This window comes from Oryza sativa, chromosome 7, assembly GCF_034140825.1.
Source record: "Oryza sativa Japonica Group chromosome 7, ASM3414082v1".
NCBI classification, from domain to species: Eukaryota; Viridiplantae; Streptophyta; class Magnoliopsida; order Poales; family Poaceae; genus Oryza; species Oryza sativa.
The window spans coordinates 8,133,182-8,152,750 of NC_089041.1; the positions used below are offsets into that span (position 1 = coordinate 8,133,182).

Consider the following 19,569-nt stretch of genomic DNA (forward strand, 5'->3'; position numbering starts at 1 on the left):
TCGTGATCAACAACTAATGATGAATAGTAACAGCTTGTTCAGGATCGATTGAACTACCACTGATAAGCCGTTGAAAAATAAATGAAGCAACCAAAAATAATTTATGTGTACAACTTTTATATATGTATTGTTCGCGGCTTAGAAGCCAAGGTTGGAAAATAGACATAACTGAAAAAAAAACAAAAAACCAACTCAAAATTGTTCTAGCTAATAAGCCAACAAGCAGACAATGAGATGCACACACTGAGCTACACGCAACATTCTAAATCATAGCTGGTATGGGATGAACACATGTAAGTGTTTTGCACGGTTGTAGATACAAACATATACCCACGACAAATTGAGCATTTTAGGCTTGCATTTCTAGCCATTATAGCATAACCTTATCACTTTGATCAATGTTTATCCTATTGGCAGCTCATAACTACTAGACCATTTAGTGTGATAGCTAACCTTTTTGAGATGTTGATGCACTCGGCATACATGGAACGCCATACTCTAGCTTTCTTTGTGGCCGTTGGATTGACCTAGATATGAACGGCCGATGTATCCCTGCGTCCCCTATATTATGAGGGAAGTCAAGTCCCCATCTTCGCACTGACCAATCCCCTTGTTGATTTGCTCCATATTGAGGTTGATTTGCCTTCCCTAATATCCTCCCCCATCGACAATTCTGGCCCTTGCTTCCTTCCTTGGGAGGTGAATTATAGTGGCTACGATTGACTCCTTCCTCAACCAGGAGTTGGTGATGGCAACCGACAGGATGCCGGATAGTCACTTTATGGCCTCTAGCAATGGTGGGGCCTGCTACCAAAACACTCATGGTACTCCAATCACTATGGGGGTCCCCAACTTAGGTTGTCTTGTTGCTAGCATAGGCATTGCTCCGTCAAGCTCTCTTATGCCGGAGAGGGGTCTGGCAACCGCTAATTACAACTTGGTTGCTAACTTTCCAGAAGATGCTGCCGTGGTGCCTCAACAACAGCAGTTGCAAGCTGCATCTAGTAACAGCAACTCAGGGTTGATCAAAGGAGGGTGGACAAGAGAAGAGGATGAGTAAGTGACGGATCATCCGGCTTCGACTCAGATTTTTACTCTTGTTTCTCGGCATCTCTTCCTTCTCATGAAGAGATCGTGTACTATCATTGTGTTTTCTTGATTGTAGAGTTCTTAGACAGATGGTGCGACACCATGGAGATCGCAAGTGGGCAGAGATTGCAAAGAGCCTCCCCGGTCGGATAGGGAAGCAGTGCCGCGAGAGATGGACCAACCATCTGCACCCGGACATTAAGGTATGGATCTTGTGACATTCCTTTGGTTACATGTGTAGATCTAAGGGATCTAGTTTTTTTTCTCAATGCAATTTTTGAGGTGGAATTCCTTTTCGGATTTACGTAAAAATCCTAGAAATTTCATCCCTCCATTCCAAGGTGACCGGTTATTAACTGCTGAGTACGGTAGTCATATTGCATAACTTTTGTTCTAGATAATAAATATGGGAATTTCTTCATTATGGCCATTAATGTGTCCCATACTTAGTCCTAGGGAACTCGTCTGGACAGTACTCCACCAAGTTTATTTATGTTCTTAGTCGTTGTTGTCTATGCTAATTAAGCATAATGTTTTGGACACTTATAGTTAAAAATGTCTTAGACACTTATTAGTCCAATGCCTATGTTTTTATATGCTGCTTTATCACTATAAGCAAGCAATATGACATTCTACTAGGTTTAATATATTCTTTATTTGTCGCCAGAGTAATCAATAACATTATTTGGCAGTACCCTGCATTATCATGTATATGTATATATGCTTTTTATCTCTCAATAAATGTGCTCAAATTAAGAAAATCATTAAATAAGAATCCGTAAAGTTCCGGATACATTAACCTTTAATTGCCTTATGCTGTTAATCATATAGATGCATCCAATATTAATAAGTAGCAAATATAAATTACACTGCAGAAAGGCATCTGGACAGAGGAAGAGGACAGGAAGCTGATCAAAGCTCATCAAACTTATGGGAACCGTTGGTCAGCGATTGCCAGGTCGCTCCCCGGCCGGTCGGAGAACACCGTCAAGAACCGCTGGAACGCGACCAAGCGAAGCCTAAACTCAAAGCGCCGACTGAGGAAGAAAAACAATGAGCAAGCAGTGCCAAGGCAGCCTTCCCTCCTCGAAGAGTACATCCGTAGCTGCCAGCACCCACTGCCCAATGAGACAGCACCACCCGCATCATTCGATATCGGTGGGTACGGTACCGGTGGGACGATCGGTGCAAGTCCAACCCCACCCACAGTGCATGCGTTGGGTGGATCTACTCCACTAGGGTTGGTGATGTTCCTTGACCTACTTAACCAGGCTACACCGCACCCACCACAGCCAGACTTGAACTTGTTGAACATAACACCGGTGGTGCCACATCTCAACACTAGTGAATACTGCCTACAGCTCGATGCGAGGGGCAACTGTAGTATGGCCAGCTGCCGGTGCAACCCCACGGGATCAGCGCCCAGGTAGGCCCAAGCAACGTCGGCACCAGTGGCAGAACCGGCGGCATGGACAACAATGGCGTCATCCAGATGGCGTCTAACCAGTTCGTGATGCCATCTGAGGGTGGTGGCATTCCTGACATGGCCAGGTGGATCAACTGAGGCTTGCTTGCAGTATTGCCGGATCATCACTCGTTTAATAATTATTATTATTATTATTATCATCTCTGAGTTTTTTTTCTTTTTGGAATTTCTCCAATTAAGTTGAACTCTCACCTACAATTGCAGTTTGTATGGCTATATGCCTATACTTTGATTTGTTTGGAACATCTGAGTCTTGAGTCGTCCCTGTGGTGTGGGAGCCTTTATTAATTTCTTGTTCTTTTTAAGATATTGTTTAATGTATGAACCTTTATTGTGTTGTGCTTATTATATTTAAGGTGTCAATCAATGTATGAGTTACATTGTTCTAGAATTTTTACTTTTCTTTCTCAAGAAAAGTAGCATATTTAAGTTTTATATTGTTGAGTGGGAGAGTGGTAGTATCTGGTACCCGTCCCATAATACAAATGATTTTATGGGAACACGCGTGGGGAGGGGGATGTTTTTTTAATGTTAGAAAAGCTCAAATATGTAAACTAGACATTAGAGATAACTAGATAATACGAGAGTCCTCCATTTGGCTGTAGGGTTAAATAATAAGGTAGCTCTGCTCGTTAACTTAAATGAGTTAAAAGTGTAGCTTGGCAAGCTGAGTATAAACTGCTATTTTAAGCTCGCTGACACTGTCTAATTTATTTATTGCACCTAAAAAATTTTAGCATTTGAATTTAATATATATTAACAAGATAATATAACTAAATGGTGAAGTAGTGATTAAGTAGTGATGTACTAATCTTGGAAGTAACTTAAATCATTAAGTACTAAATAAGAATCACTAAGTATAAAATGATAAAGTTTACTTTTTGCCTACTATGCTCAAAGTCCCCTTTTTTACCCTGAAGTCCAAAACTGGTTGTGTTTTTAACCCTACTTCAACGGGAAACTGTCTTAACCTATCAATCCCACATTGGTCAAAAACCATTCAAATAGTTATGAATCTTTTTTTTTTAAATTACAAATTCATATGACACACACACACGCCCACACACACACACACACACACACGCACGCACACATATATATATACACTACTTTACAAAAAAAAATTTAGTTCCTAACTCAACTCACAAATTGAGATATAAAAAAAGATAAATTTAGCAGCATATGAATAATAGTGGTACTATTTATACATGAATTTATCTTATTTTCAATGTGTAGGTCATATTTGAACTTGATTTTTACTGGAGTGTTTAGGTATCACTATACTCTACATTATCATTCTTTTCTTAAAAAAATTTTATAACTCTTTACATTGAATTTGGAAGAAAAGTCTACCTTGGCCAGCTAAGTGTAAACTGGCTTGTCAAGCTCGCTCACATGGTCTAACTTATTTATTTCACCTTAAAAATGAGCATTTTAATTTAGTATATATTAACAAGACAACATAACTAAATACTAAAGCAGTGATTAAGTAGTAATATACTAATATTGGAAGTAATTTAAAGCATTAAGCACTTAATAAGAAGCACAAAGTACAAAATGACAAAATTAATTATTTTTAGCCAGCTCTCATGTGGTGTAGTATTTTTTTTGTCACTATTGGTATTTCTTAACGACATTGTTGACGGTCGTTATAGACCAATTTCAACCGTCAATATAACTAAAATAAAGGAGAACTAACTATGCTTGCAATGGATATTTATTTTAGAATAACATAGTTACACCTGTACTTGGAGTATTATTTGTTTGCAGAGATTAATACATAAATGGAGAAGAAATGAGAAAACTTCACTTCTAAGCAAGCTTAAGGATAAGATGGGCTCACTTGTCAGGTGCAACCGTCCCGGAAACCGCCATAATTGCCACAACCGTCATAGGGACCCACCTGTCAGTGACCCTGGGAAGTGTGGAGGCCTGCTGGGCCGGCCCAGGTTCGACCGAACCCTGGTGACGCCAGCTCCAGTTGGCCTTACATGTGGACGTCCAGGATTGCTTGCTGATGGTGGTTGTGGGGCATTTCATACAATTCGCATCAATTACAACCGTCATACTTGCCTATTTCAGGAGGAGCTCATTTTACTTTCAACACGCACTCAAGCAAGACTTGATCTCGATCTCTCTCTCTAAAGTTTAGTTTAGTGCTCTAGTGCTAAGTGTAGTAGTGTTCCATCTGATGCCCAAATGTTCCCAGCAACTTTTACTGTAAGGGCAAGAGAAAAAGAGATGAATCAATGTTTCCCTGGGGCCTCCACAGATACCACAATTTAAAACAACATCATCCGGTGCACAATGTCTCTTATCAAGCATGTCCCTTGTGTTTAATCTATCCCACAACAGATCAAGCCACATGAAAATCTTGATCATTTTCACACATTTGGTTTTCCAGATCCACTAGAAAGGTCTTGGAACAGAGATTCTCATGAAATTAGGCCTATAGAACTTATGAGCGTAAAAGGTTAGGGAATTCCAAAAAAAAAAAAAAACCAAGAGTCACCTCTCTATGTGCTAGGTCCTAAACCATCTAACTCTGATTCTAGCTACAAATATTGTATATAAACATGTGGTTCAAGTGGAAGGTTGAAACAATCTTCAAGATGCACATTATTATAAAAACACACCAACTCCCATCTGACAGTTGTATGATAGAAAAGACCTGGAAACTTATACTTTCTGATTTTTCCCATTCCAAAGATCATCCCAGAACAAAACAGTAGTCCTAGACTAGATTGTGCATTGTGATATGGCTCTGTATATGTCAGATAGGTGGAAAATTAAATAGGGAACTTTTGTCATGTAATATGAATCCCAAATAAGTCTTACCCAGCGCAAATCAACAGTAGTGTACAATTTGTGAAGATGTTTTAGGAGCAGAGCCACATTCTGAATGTATAGATTTATAACACCTAAACCTCTTTTGTCTTTCGGTCTATAAACTTTGTCCCAGGCATATTTTTCAATCAAATGGGCTTGCTTGTCATTGACTTAATTTTGTAGCTAAGCTTGCCTCAAGTGTGATCAACGTTTTACTAACCATAGTACGTACTTGTGGCAAGCCATCCTATCTTATTATAAAAATCTACGCTTAAAACTAAGCATTGTGCTTAACGCTAAGTCATTTCAGCTTAACGCTAAGTTGGGATGGGGGCACGCGACCTTGCGCGGTTGCGCCCCGGAGCACTCCTGCAGTATTAGGGTTTCCATGCATTTGTACACTGGAAGTGTGCCTTTATATTGCCCCTCCATTTCTACGTTTGCTCCTTCAAGAGACAGGAGCTATACTCGATCGAGTAGCCGGTATAGCTCCTAGCTTGAAATCGACTGCCATGGCGCCAGAGGCGGCTGCTCCTCCCGCCGGCGAGAAGATGGCCATCCGCGTCGTGAGCCGCCGCCTCGTCAAGGCCTCCGACGCCTCCATCCAGCCACACGTAGCCGCCGTCTCCAACCTCGACCTGTACCCTAACTGCTAGTCTGCTATCAAGCCTCCATCGTCTGCCTCTACCCAACCAAGCTTCCCAACGCCGGTGATGGCGACTTTGACGCCGTCGTCGCCACCTTCGAGGCCGTTCTCCCGTCATTGCTCAACCACTTCTACCCTCTCGCCGGCCGGATCGTCGTGGACCCTGCCACCGGCCTCCCCGAGCTGCACTGCCACAACCAGGGCGCGGAGCTCGTCGTCGGTGAGGTCGACGTCGCGCTGGGCAGCCTGAACTATGCCGTGACCAACTAGTCGGTGAAGAGGGTAATGGTTCCGTACCCCAAGGACGTGCCGCGCGCTGTCGGTGCAGCTGCTGCGGTTCGCCTGCGGCAGCTTCTCCGTCGTGTGGGGGAACTACAACCTCCTCCACGACGGTCAGGTCAGCACCATGATCGTCAGGATGTGGTCGGAGCTGGCGCGGACGGGGAGGATCTCCGACGGCTTGCCGATTAACCACGACCGGTCGGTGTTCCGGCCGCGGAGCCCGCCGTCGTACGGCGCCGCGATCGACGCCATGTTCACGGCGTACGACGACGGGGGCCGGCTCGTCAACGCCCTGACCGCGCACGACAGCTTCGTCGAGCGGCTGTACTACATCGAGGCCGGGGACATCGCCCGGCTGCGCGACGCGGCGAGCGCCGGCGCCGAGCAGCAGCGCGCGTCGCGGGTGCAGGCGGTGTCGGCGTACCTGTGGAAGGCGCTCGCCGGCGTGGTGGCCGCGTCGTGCGTGCCCGAGGAGCGGTGCTGCATGGGGTGGTGGGTGGACGCGCGGCGGCGGGTGGCGTCGCCGGCGCTGGTCCCGGCGATGTGCGGCTACTGCGGCAACGTGACGTCGTACGCTCTCGGCGACGCGGCCGTGGGGGAGGTCCTGGAGAGGCCGCTGGCGGAGGTGGCGGCCATGGTGCGGGAGAGCATCGCGTCGATCGACTACGACGAGTACCTGCAGGAGCTGGTGGACTGGGTGGTGGGGCACAAGACGGAGAAGGTGATGGAGAAGGGTGGGCTCGGGCTGGGCTCGCCGACGGTCACCGTCGGACGGTGAACCAGACGGTGTTCGCGTCGTTCCCGCTCGACACCGACTTCGGGTTCGGCCAGGCGGCGCTCGCCATGCCCATCTGGGACCACGGCAAGATGGGCTGCGGGACGCTGGCCGTCGGAGTGCGCCCGGGAGGCGACGGGTCGTGGCTCGTGAGCGCCTACATATGGCCGCGGATGGCGGCGGCGCTCGAGTCCGACGGCGTCTTCAAGCCTCTCACGGCGGCGTATCTTGGACTCGTCTAGCTTTGCTATATATGCGCGCGCGGGGCTTTTTTTTGCCTTAATTATTATATCGTGCCTAAGATAACGGCCGGCCTTGTGCGCTTGCATTTGGGACTTCTGTGTATTTCACTTCAATTTACCCTTTTTAAATAAAGGGGCTGTCTATACGACAGCCGGTTAAATTCAATTTGGTTTGATCATTAGAATTTCTGCCTAATTAAACGTACGATGTTATCGGCCATCCCGTATGCCGAGAATTAGTTATTTTTAGAGTAACTAGTTATTCAATTTGTTTGAAGAGTAACTAGTACTCTATTTTTAAAGTTATTTTTAACTAATACTTAATTAGTTATACATTAATAAACCACCACGTTTTCGTGCGGGGAGGTGGAGTTCCAAACTTTACCTAATATAACATATAGGAAAAAGTACGAATTACCCCCCAAACTATCGCGGCGACCGAATTACTGCCCCCCCCCCACCTAAAAACTAAACATTCCTCACCCCTGAACTATCAATACTGGACTAATTACCCCCTCAACCCAATCCAGAGCGGTTTTATCCTATGTGGCGTACGCGTGGCAGTCCAGTCAACATTTTCTTGTAAAAAAAATAGTGGGACCCACACATCATTCCTCCACTTCATCTCTTCATAATCTCTCTCTCTCTCTCGAGCGGGCACAAGTGTGCACAGCGATGCAGAGGGGCAGGCGGCGGAAAGTGGCGCGCGGGGGTGGCAGACGACGGTGGCGCGCGGTGGGCGGCGGCGCGTGGGCCGGCACTCAAGCGGACGTAGGCGTAACAGCAGCAGCAGGAGTGAGGGCGGCGCGAGGATCCACCACGCCTGATCCTCGGGAGCGACGCCGGCGCGTGGATGTGGAGGCCTTCATCCTCTAGAGCGGCCAGCGGGAGTGGACGTGGGAGGCGTCCTTCTCCTCTACCCCCTCGCCGTCCCCCTTCGCCATCGCCGCCGCGGCCTCCGCCCCCTCGCCTCACGGCCGCCACCCATCCCTCCACGTGCACAGTGGCACGCACGGTGCAGCGTGTGGACGGGAGGTGGGCGCCGGCGCGCGGGAATGCACGGTGGGCAACGAGCAGCAACTCGACGGTGGCTTGGCTGTGCCCGAGCAGGCGGCGGCATGAGACGGTTAGCGCCATCGCTTGCCTGAGAGCGTCGTCGTCTTTGAGCTTCTACCGTGCGGCGCCGTCACCGCATGGTCCGAGGGCCCCGTGCCACCGCGTGCAGAGGCCATCGCCTCCTGCTCCTCCTCAAGCCACCGCGCTGCCGTGTGCCATCCCCTTGTTGTGCTCGAGCCCCTGCATAGCCACGGGCCACTACACCGCCACCATGGCCTCCTCCTCCTCGTCGTACCCGCCGCAATTGACACCGCCTCCACCCGTTCGCTCCCGCCCATCCCGGCACGCCGCCGCCCACCTCCCATTCCCGCGCCGCTGTGCCTGCTTTGCGCCCGAGAGAGAGATAGAGGAAGAGGGAAAGAGGGGGTATGACATGTGGGTCCCACTATTTTTAAAAAATAAAATGTTGACTGGATTTCCACGCGTACACCACGTAGGACAAAACTGCTCTGGATTGGGTAAGGGGGTAATTCGTTCGGTATTAAAAGTTCAGGGTGAGGAATGTCTGGTTTTCGGGTTTAGGGGTAATTCGGTCAACTGCAATAGTTTAGAGGGGTAATTTGTACTTTTTCATAACATGTATACAACTATAAAATATATGCAACTTTGTAACTTATATAGGTTACAGTGTAGTTACGCTATTGTTGTAGTGTAATTACATTGGTATACTACGACTATACTATATAATACTATACATAGTTACAACTTACAACAGTTTTAGCAAATCATAAGCAAGCTTATAACAAATTGCAAGCATATGAACCAACTAAAGCGAGGACTCGGTGCTACCAATAAAGTTTCACGATGTTTCTTAAAAAAATAGTCAAAGAACATTCAATTGAAAAATGAGAACATCTTGCTTTTAATCTAAACTTTGTTCCACCTGTTTTCTATACAAAGTAATACGCATGTCCGCGTGAATGTACTAACTACAGCTACCTTATCTTAAAGAATAAATTTCAAAAAACTGCAACTTTAGTGACAAAACTATCAGTTTGCTGCAACATTAGCGACATGTTTCAGATTGCTGCAACAATAGCGTGGGAAATTATCACAAAGCTGCAACTTTTACGTTATATGCTGCTACAGTACATATAGGTGACAACTGTAACAACATATAACGTAAAAGTTGCAGTTTTGTAATAATTTCCCACACTATTGTTGCAGCAAACTGAAACATGTCGCTAATGTTGCAGCAAACTGATAGTTTTCTGAAATTTACTCTATCTTAAATGATAAATATTTATGACTAGAGTGATTATCAATAATATCTTGCCCTTTTTTAAACAAATACTCCCTCTATCTCATAATATAAGACGTGCACATATTACAGGATTCAACTTTAAAAACATTTGACGAATAATTATTATAATATAAATTAAATTTTATTTATTAAAATTAATATTATTGGATTGACATTTAAATTTACTTTAAGATGATTATAATTTTGTTGCAATAAACCTTATAATATATGAGAAATTTTAAGTTAAATATTAGTTTTGAAGACTGTGTCAAGTTTGACAATGCTTTATCTTATAGGATGCGGGGAGTACAATTTATTAAAGATGAATTTCAAATATGTATATATGGAATAGAATCCTGGTACTATCGCCTAAAGCAAACATCGTGCATAGGATATAGATATAGGCTTTCTTGATTTCGACAGGAAAGGCCGAAAGGGAGACTGAACTACAGAAAATAACTTTGATGAGCTTGACAGGGGGCAGCGGTGTTGTCGTAAGCCGTAGCGACCGTCCATAAGTCTCTACTACAAGCGTGTGCAGTGTGCACACCGCTTAACAACCGGCATCTCTTGGGCTGCCTCCATGGAAACCGCACATTTCGAGGTTTTTTGCTTGCTAGCTAGCTCATCATGATGTGTACTAACGTACTCCCTCCATCTACTTTTGATAGTTATATTTCCAAATCTGAAAATTTTATTTTTGATAGGCATATTTCAATCCAACAACTTATCATCTTAATGACTTTCTTAGATTTAATGCATGACTCTTCATTCTTCTACACATGATTGGCTACATGGGCATTTAGAAATGTAAATATTAATGAATCACTTGTTTACGAGGAATGACTAGTAGCATATTTAAATGGATGATAAGTAAAATTACTTATCCTTGGTCTATGTGCCAAGATTAAATATGACTATCAAAAGTAGATGGAGGGAGTAGTAGCAAATGAAACATTAACGCTTGTGGTTATTAATCATACGTTGCACCGACGTTCCAATCGAATTAATTGCCTCCTAACTAACGGGTTTTTACCATCAATGCAAAATCCGCATCTCTTATAATCGGTTGATCAAATGAGAACTTGTGAATTGTCTGTCATGGCCGATCACCAAACTCTCTCCGCTGTCTTCTTCCTCCTGCTCGTCCCGCACGCCGCGTGCATGGCCATGGCCAAGCCGTCCTCCTCCACGCTGCTGCAGGACAAGTGCGAGCTCTACGCCGCCGGCGACCGGCCCAGCTACGACTACTGCATCAGGACGCTGCGGGCGGACAGGGCGAGCGCCACCGATGACGAGCGCGGGCTCGCCGCCATCGCGGCCAGGATCGCCCGCGCGACCGCCGTGGCCACGGGCGCCAAGATCGCCAGGCTGCAGCGCGGCGAGACGGCGCCCGCGCGGCGGGACGGCCTGGCCGCCTGCGCCGCGGAGTACGCCGCCGCCGTGCGCCGGCTCGGGCGCGCCGCGAGGGACGTCGTGTCGCGCTCGCGCGGCGGGGCCGGGGCGAGGGAGATGCGCGAGGCGCAGACGCTGCTGGCGGAGGTGACTGGCGCGCCGGAGCGCTGCGACGTCGCGTTCGAGGCCGCCGGCGGACAGGGGTCGCCGCTGGACGCCGTGGACCGAGATCGAGCTCGACGTCGTGGTCGGGTTGGCCTCCGACATCCTGCCGCCGACGAGGCCGACGTGATGTGATCTGGCACGCTTAGCTCGCGAGTGATTAACCACACTATATATATGGATTTCGTGAGATTATTGAAGGTAAAATTTCACGTTGAAGAGTTCGAATCTCAGCTTAAAAGTTTCAATGTAAAAAATTTGTAGTTTTAAAAATTTCTGGTTGTGTTTCTTACAAGAAATAAAGTTCGTCGCAGTATGAGGCGCACACTAGATGATCCTAAATCTAATAACTCGTGACGTCTGCCCAAGATATGAATGAAGTACGAAAGGTCATGTAGCCTGGCGGGTACAGTGAAGTCTTAACTTCGCTAAGAGATCAGAGATGTGTCGCTAGCCTTCATCTACAGAGCGTATGTTAAGGACTCACTAGGGGTGCATGTACGTAGTGTTGTATGTGCGTGTGCTTCTGCTTTGCAATATAAGAAAACAAGTTGTACATTAATTAGTGTTTCCATAGCGAACACTCAATGTAGTTAACCTCGCAATGCTACAAACAAACATAACTTATCTTCCACAAAAGAATTTCTAGGGGTGCATGTACGTAGTGTTATGTGTGCGTGTGCTTCTGCTATGCAATATAAGAAAACAAGTTGTATATTAATTAGTGTTTCCATAGCGAACACTCAATGTAGTTAACCTCGCAATGCTACAAACAAACATAGCTTATCTTCCACAAAAGAATTTCAGAATTGTAAACTAGTTAAAAAATATAACAAGCAGATAAGCCTTTCCTGTCAATAAACCTTGGAGATCAGCATCTATATGACTATAAATCCTAGAGATCAGCATCGAACAGACGGAGTGCAACCTAAATCCGTAGCATGGCGATGGCGACCGCCCCAAGTGCAAATAACAGCGCGGTGTTCGACGTGCCCTCCAGCCGCGTCGCTCCTGCACGCACGAATACCATTCGGATTAATTAAATTAAGTTCAAAACGTAAATTAAATCACCGTTATTTTCTCCAAACCTTTTTTAAATTTCATCACAAACCAATCTACTCCAACAAAAATAACATGAAAATCCAGTTCAATCTACATTTTAACGATCAAAAGCTCGCAAGAAATTAAATTGCTCACCGGATGTCTGCGGAGGCGCCGGCGGCACTCCGGTGGTAAACGGATATTCCGGCGTAAGTGGCGGCAGCGGCTTGCCTGAAAAAAAAAATAAATATATTAATTAATCAATGGAGATCTTCATAAACGTCCAGGGATCTTCCGGCTAACTTTATAAGGTAGTGAGCTAGATGATCCGAGTTTGAAGCCTCACCCTTTCTAATTATTTAATATTAGTTTCTTCCTTCCAAATAGGTTCTTTCCTAATATTCGCGCTTTTTTATCAGTGGAGATTAAGCACGATAAATCTTCTAATTATTTAATATTAGGTTTTCCTAATATTCGCGCCTTTTAATCAGATCAGTGGAGATCAAGACAGGATTAAGCACGATTAATTGATTATTAGTTAATTACCGGCGCAAGAGCGGGCGATGGACATGAGGACGGAGGCGTCGCCGAGGCAGGCGGCGGTGACGTTGACCATGGCGCGCGCGGTGTCGAACCCCGGGCCGACGAGCCGCGCCACGTCGCCGTGCAGGACGTGCATCAGGCAGCACGGCTGCTTGGCGACGGTGGCGTTCAGCTGCGCGCAGCACGGCCGCGGCACCGCGTCGGTGCGGTGCTCGATGAAGTCCAGGCACGACAGCATCCGCTGCATCGTCCGCACGCACGTCTCCGGCGCCGCCGCCGCCGACGCCGACGCCGCGGCGGGCGACATGACGGCGAGGAGGGCGAGGAGGAAGAAGACGGCTAGCCTTGGCACCGCCATGGCGTACGTGTGTGTGTTGGCACGCGCAGACGAGATTGACGATCAATGGAAATTCTAGTGCTATTTGTAAGGGAGAAGAAACCCCATCGTCTTACGAGCGATACAAGTATACAGGTGTCCATGCAAACATGGATGTACTCAATTTTTGCTACCAGTACGTCTACTGGTCTCTTGACAAGCGAATTGAATTAAATTAAAATGGGACAGGAAGCCATGTTGTTCTTGGCAAATCAAATTGTTCTTGACAAGCGAATTGAATTAAATTGAATTGATGTAGTTTTGACCCAATGGGCCTTCTATCTTAGGCCCTGCATCATCTATCCAACCCCTATATAATAGCAAGGAAAAGGTCCACTTTGACTCCCTTAATTGTACGCCGAATCTAATTCGTACCCCTCAACCAGAAAACCGGATAGAACGACTCCCCGAACTATTGAAACCGGTGCAATTTGACTCCCTCAGCGGTATTGGAGGGCGGTTTTGCTGACGTGGCGCTGACGTGGCGGTGTTGACCCGGTCTTCGTCCCACGTGGCGCTTAAGTGGCATTAGAATTAAAAAAAATGTGGGACCCATATGTCATTCACACACACAATATATTGTGGGATCCATTGACATGTGGGGGGCCACATGTCATCCTTTCTCTCCAACCCTTCTTCCTCCTCCCTCTCTCTCTCCCTTCTTTATCTTTTCTCTCCCTTTTTCTCTTCCCCATCGGACGGTAGTACCGGTGAAGGGTGGGGGTGGTGGTGCCGGCGTCGAGGACGTGGGGGCGCGGTGGGGCGAGGAGGCCGCAGCGGCGAGGAAGGCACGAGGGAGCGGCTGGGGGCAGGCGGCGGCGGCCGGCGTGGGCGGGGATGTCGCGTGCCGGAGGAGGGGAGGGGGGCGCGGCCGTAGCTGCCAGCCGCATCGGCGATGGGGACGACATGTCTGGGATGCGGGGGCGCGGTGGGGTGAGGAGGCCGTGGCGGCGAGGAAGGCACGAGGGAGCGGCTGGGGGGAGGCGGCGGTGGCCGGCGCAGGCGGGGATGTCGCGCGCCGGGGGAGGGGGGGCGCAGCCGTAGCTGCCGGCCGCTGCGGCGGTGGGGACGACATGTCGGGGAAGCGGATACGGCGGCGAGCGGCGCGGGCAACACCTCCCCCTCCACCGTCACCGCCACCCCTCCTCCTCCTCCAGGCCCATCTCCATCTCCGCCGCCCCGTCCGACCTCCTCGCCAGCGTCCAGTCTGTCGCCTCCGCCCTCACCACCATCGTCCTCGTCACGAGTCAGGCCACTTCCTTGCCGCCACCTCCCCGATGACGACCCGGACTCCGACTTCGCGCCCGACAACCCGGACCTCCTCCGCAACAGCCCCGTCCCCGACCGCCTCCTCGTCGTCTCCGCGGGTGTCGCCGCCAACCTCCTCTTCACCTTCCTCATCGTCTACGCCCTCGCCCGCCCGCCGCCGCCCCTCTCGTCTCCGGCCTCCTCGGCCGTAGATGGGGAAGGGGGAGAGAAAGGGGAGAGAGAGGGGGGAAGGGAAGAGGAAGAAGGGTTGGAGAGAGAGGATGACATGTGGGCCCCACATGTCAGTGGGTCCCATAATATATATATTTTTTTGTGAATGACAGATGGGTCCCATAATTTTTTTTTAAAATTCTAATGCCACTTAAGGCCACGTGGGACGAAGACTGGGTCAACACTGCCACGTCAGCGCCACGTCAGTAAAACCGCCCTCCAATACCGCTGAGGGAGTCAAATCGCACCGGTTTCAATAGTTCGGGGAGTCGTTCTATCCGGTTTTCTGGTTGTGCGATACGAATTAGATTCGGCGTACAATTAAGAGAGTCAAAGTGGACTTTTTCCTAATAGCAATAAGCCAATTTTTCAACCCTAGGCTGAGTTAATAGCCACCCATCTTGGTAACAAATTAGGCCCAAGCTCAGATCAAGTCGCATTGTCCTAGGTTGCCCATAAATAATACTTAGGATATGTTTAGATTGTAGCCAAAATAAATCTTACTAAATTTGACATTTACAATTTGGCAATATTGGAAAATCTTTGAGATGACTCTGGCAAAATTCCATAATGCAACCATAGACAATCAACCATCCATTAAATCTGCTTGATTATTGGCTATAAATTAAGCGTTTAATGGGCTAGACAAAAGGCCCAAACAGGAATTGGGTGTTTGTTGGGCCTGATCAAATATATATTCCTTCCTAGAAATTAAATACTCCCTCCGTTTCGAAATGTTTGATACCGTTGACTTTTTAGCACATGTTTGACCGTTCGTCTTATTCAAAAACTTTTGTGAAATATGTAAAATTATATGCCTACATGAAAATATATTTAACAATGAATCAAATGATAGGAAAAGAATTAATAATTACTTAAATTTTTTGAATAAGACGAACAATCAAACATATGCTAAAAAGTCAGCGGCGTCAAACATTTCGAACAGAGGGAGTATTTATTATTGGGTCTGCAAAGGCTGAGTGCTACTGTGGTAGTTCAAATATTCAACTCTTCAACTTCAAGGCCTCGTCAAATCCAACAATATTGGCACTCGAGTGGTTTTTTTTTAACTGAAGCACTCGAGTGGTTAGATGTGGTTAGACTAGTTCATTGAAGATATGGAGAGAAGGGCCGGAGAGGAAGACAGAGCAAGAAGAATTACAAGCCCAAAAGGAAAGATTTTAGAGGAAATACATGCTCCGAAGCAAAACATTTTAGAACATACCTGGTTCAAAGTGAAACCATTTTGTGAGAAATACATATAAGAGTGGTATAAAAAAAGATAGTCCAAAATATAATTCACTCAACCTTAAATGTAGCTAGATCGACCGATTAGTCCCATCCCGATGGAATGATTATATTATTCTCTGCCAGCATGAAATTAAGCTTTGAATTCAAACCCAGACTTCAAATCTAGAATTTTATCCACCTCTCGGTATTGTACCGATCGATTTCAAACCTCCCCATTTACTTAATCGTATATTTTGTCCGACATATAATCCCGATAAGTCCTGTGACTCGATCCCTATCCCTTGGTGCATGTACACGTCCACATGCATGCACGATCGATCTACCCACCACGTCTCAGGCCACCGGCGATAATGGGTCGGTCGTACGTACGTTTGACCTTAATTGTGTGAGTCGATCAGTTAGAATTGAAGCTTAGCTAAGCTCGCTGCCTAGCTTATTGGACAAGTAAATTAGCACGCCACTCACATGATCTAAATATCTGATCCCAAACATTTGGAGTATATAGATCAGGATGGGACGCCCAAACCACGCATCAGTGATGTGGCAACGCGCCATATGCATAACACGTGGTCCCCACCCTATCCACAGGATAAGAAGTGAAGTAGTACATGCCAACGTTTCAATGCAAAGGGCACAGGAAGATATACGTTTAACTATTTACCTTATTTAAATAATTTACATAACTATAATTTAGTTTATTGTGAGTTGTTTTACCATAAAAGTTTTTAAACATGATTTATATCTTATACATTTGAACATAAATTTTAAATAAAATAAATAGTTATAAATGTGTGTCTAAAAGTTAACGGTATTACATATGTTAAAAATTAAATGAAAGAAGTAGTAAGTAGATTAAAAGAAAGGAGTAGTAAGTAGGTAGCATATCGTGTACGCAATCATTCAATCGCTCGAGAGGATAGATATTTATGATTTCTATATAAAGGCAAAGTAAAAAAGACATCAAGTCTAAAATTATAGTTGAAAATTTAAAATTGCTTTGAATTATAATCCAAAGAACAACCAAGAGCATATACTTGCAGCACATTCATAATCCACACAGGACCACACAGTCTGGTTGGCAGGTGAGCGTGTAGCCGTGTACCCATGACGATATGTTTATTTCAGTTTGTACTGATCAATATGTACATTGCACGTGGCAGTAGGTGCCATGAGCCATGCATGTGCCCAAGAAAAAGGCCAGGTGCGCGTGCGTAGTGCGTACGTCGTCAGTACGTCGGAGTAACTTCTAGTTATTCTACCTGTCAAAAAGAGAAAAGAGAGAGAAACTTCTAGTTAACCGGCGGCCACCCTCCCCTTATCATACGTACCTTACCATCGATTCGTGTGCTCGTCGTGTTCATTTTTTTAAGCAGGTACAATAGCATACTATTAACCAGTAAGTATATTTTAATAAGATAAAAGATGAGATAGAAGAGCAGTGGCCTACAGATCTATAGCCAGCTGCAGCACGGACTTCAAGACGTAATGTGTGTATGATAGGTGTGACCATATATTAATAGTACAGTAATTAACTATTTTATAAATTAGCTATTAGATCAGCTATAGATGAATTAGAGCTAATACTCTTAGTAGTGGGCTATACTATTAAACTTGCTCTTACGGCAACGATGTCCTACAAGGCTACAACGTTATCTGAGAGTAAATAGAAGGTACGTTGTGGATGTACAGCTTTATCACACCTCATACTGGATTACATTAGCTGGGTTGTTAGCGTACTTTAGCACCTACTTTAGCTGGGTTATCACACCTCCAACTTTAGCACCTAAGATGAAAAAATAGGAAAACGCAAACAGCTTTAAGAAGACCCGGTTTGCCATATGAGGTCGGTCTAACCGCTACCACAGGGCCGGTCAGACTGACGGTGTGGGCCCAATCTAGCCGTCAGCATGAGGCCAGTCAGACCGGCAGAGTCCAACTTCGAGTCTGATTTATCGGTTCTTGGGTTTTCTTGTTTGGGCCTGAGGTTATCTTCAAATCGATCTAAACTGGCCTCAAGGCTGATTTGATCTCTAAATCGGCTCTGGTAGCCAGTTTAATCTTCAACACCTATCTTGATTTAGAGTTATCTAGATCATGATAGTAGGCGACTCCATTAACACCGCAAATCTTTACGTGAGTCTCATGTTGGGACTGAAAAAGGTGGCAATAGAATGCTTACCCACCACATCCACAAATTCACCCTCCCCACCGCTCATTGTCCTATTAGCACAGTGTATTCTACTAGCACTAATTGTACTAAGTAGGCCAGTAAAACATAAATCTAGCTGTCAATGCAATAGACAATTTAGACCTACTCCCTCTTTTGTTACTTTCGGCTATAAATTTGATGTAATCTATGCCTAGTTCTTAGCTATTTTTTTTCTAGAGCGAAGGGCGTGTTTTTCAAAGAAAAAACTAGACCTATTCACTATGTTCAAAACCATTGCACAAGTTGGAGGGTAGCACTCTTGCCCCTCACTAGGCCGTCATCATCCATGACTCTACGCCACCGCTTGTCATACCTATATGAGACATCCTATACTAAAATTAAGTGGCTCCCCTATTTTAGTCCTCTTATTATGCAAGTTTTCCCTACTATTCAGTTAGGGAAGTCCAATAGCTTGGAGACCTAAAGTACTCTTTTAATCACATTTTTTCTATGTATACAACTTACTACTATTTCTTCTATTTTGGAAACTTTTTTTTTTACCTTAGCGAAGCAAATAGTTCTAGCTAGTAGAAAAGGATGGGTTTGACTAAATAAAGGACAAACTTTAGAAATGCCTTTAGTAGGACACTGGACACACACTTTAGAAATGCTTTTTTTTTATGGGATCGTTTCATCTATGATGGATGGAATGATCCCATTTTTGTAGGAATGATAGGGTATGGCCCGCAAGTCAATGAGATAAAGGAAGCGGATTGGAATGGTCCTTACTGGATTCGGTTAAGAAAAGAAGTTGATCAACCGATGGAAGCATATCCAGAAGAGACCGAGTTCAAGAAGGAATCGTGAAGACCATGGCATGGCAATTTAATTAGGTAGGATCTAGTAACTTTCCTTTATCTTTAGGAAGTTTTGTCTAGTGTCCGATCGGACCTTTTATCTTTTCTTTTAGGCAAAATTTGCTATAGGGCATCGAAAAAATGTGTAATTAGCTTGTGGACACCGCAAGAACGAGAATTTGCTGTCGGGCATAAAAAAATGTGTAATTAGCTGATGGATACTCACGGCCTTATTTTATTATTTCCGATGGATTTGGAGAGAGAAACACTGGTGAGAGTACGATTTTGCCCCTGCCATCGTTTCACTTACAGTAGACTGTGTCTGGTTCGAACCAAGACCCAGTCCAGTCTCACTCCCCTGTAGCCATCGCGCACGGCGAGGTGATGTTGATCTGCCTAGACTTGTACCTTGTTCAAGAGGTGACGAGCACGGAGGAAAGCAGAGTCTTCGTGAGCGGTCGCCGAAGCCACCGAATCCGACCCCAACTTGATGTCCGCGCTCGCACCGGCGGGCTGATCTACCAAGGAGCGGGCTTTGCAGATATCCCGATTCCGACCATGCATCGCCACAAGAGGCAGTGGTGGTAGGTGACACCAGGTTCGTGCCG

At 45.9% G+C, this 19,569-nt stretch overlaps 3 protein-coding genes and 1 pseudogene across 3 annotated transcripts; 3 read left to right on the forward strand and 1 right to left on the reverse strand.

Moving 5' to 3' along the window:
• Positions 1 to 748: 748 nt before the first annotated feature.
• LOC107277112 (transcription factor MYB118) lies at positions 749 to 2,653 on the forward strand. The gene is made up of 4 exons (XM_015790436.1): positions 749 to 1,056; positions 1,166 to 1,292; positions 1,965 to 2,222; positions 2,474 to 2,653. Exons 1-4 carry the CDS (start codon positions 749 to 751, stop codon positions 2,651 to 2,653), a joined length of 873 nt encoding a protein of 290 aa, XP_015645922.1.
• A 3,302-nt stretch (positions 2,654 to 5,955) lies between these two features.
• LOC4342823 (coniferyl alcohol acyltransferase-like) lies at positions 5,956 to 7,349 on the forward strand (annotated as a pseudogene).
• Positions 7,350 to 10,803: 3,454 nt separating this feature from the next.
• Positions 10,804 to 11,570, forward strand: LOC107275639 (putative invertase inhibitor). The gene has a single exon (XM_015790437.3). The coding sequence runs from the start codon at positions 10,810 to 10,812 to the stop codon at positions 11,398 to 11,400; it is 591 nt and encodes a 196-aa protein (XP_015645923.3). The 5' UTR covers positions 10,804 to 10,809; the 3' UTR covers positions 11,401 to 11,570.
• Positions 11,571 to 11,964: 394 nt separating this feature from the next.
• On the reverse strand, positions 11,965 to 13,285 carry LOC9271978 (uncharacterized). The gene is made up of 3 exons (XM_066312142.1): positions 12,853 to 13,285; positions 12,463 to 12,537; positions 11,965 to 12,276 (listed from the first exon to the last, which is right to left on the reverse strand). Exons 1-3 carry the CDS (start codon positions 13,205 to 13,207, stop codon positions 12,194 to 12,196), a joined length of 513 nt encoding a protein of 170 aa, XP_066168239.1. The 5' UTR covers positions 13,208 to 13,285; the 3' UTR covers positions 11,965 to 12,193.
• Positions 13,286 to 19,569: the final 6,284 nt, after the last annotated feature.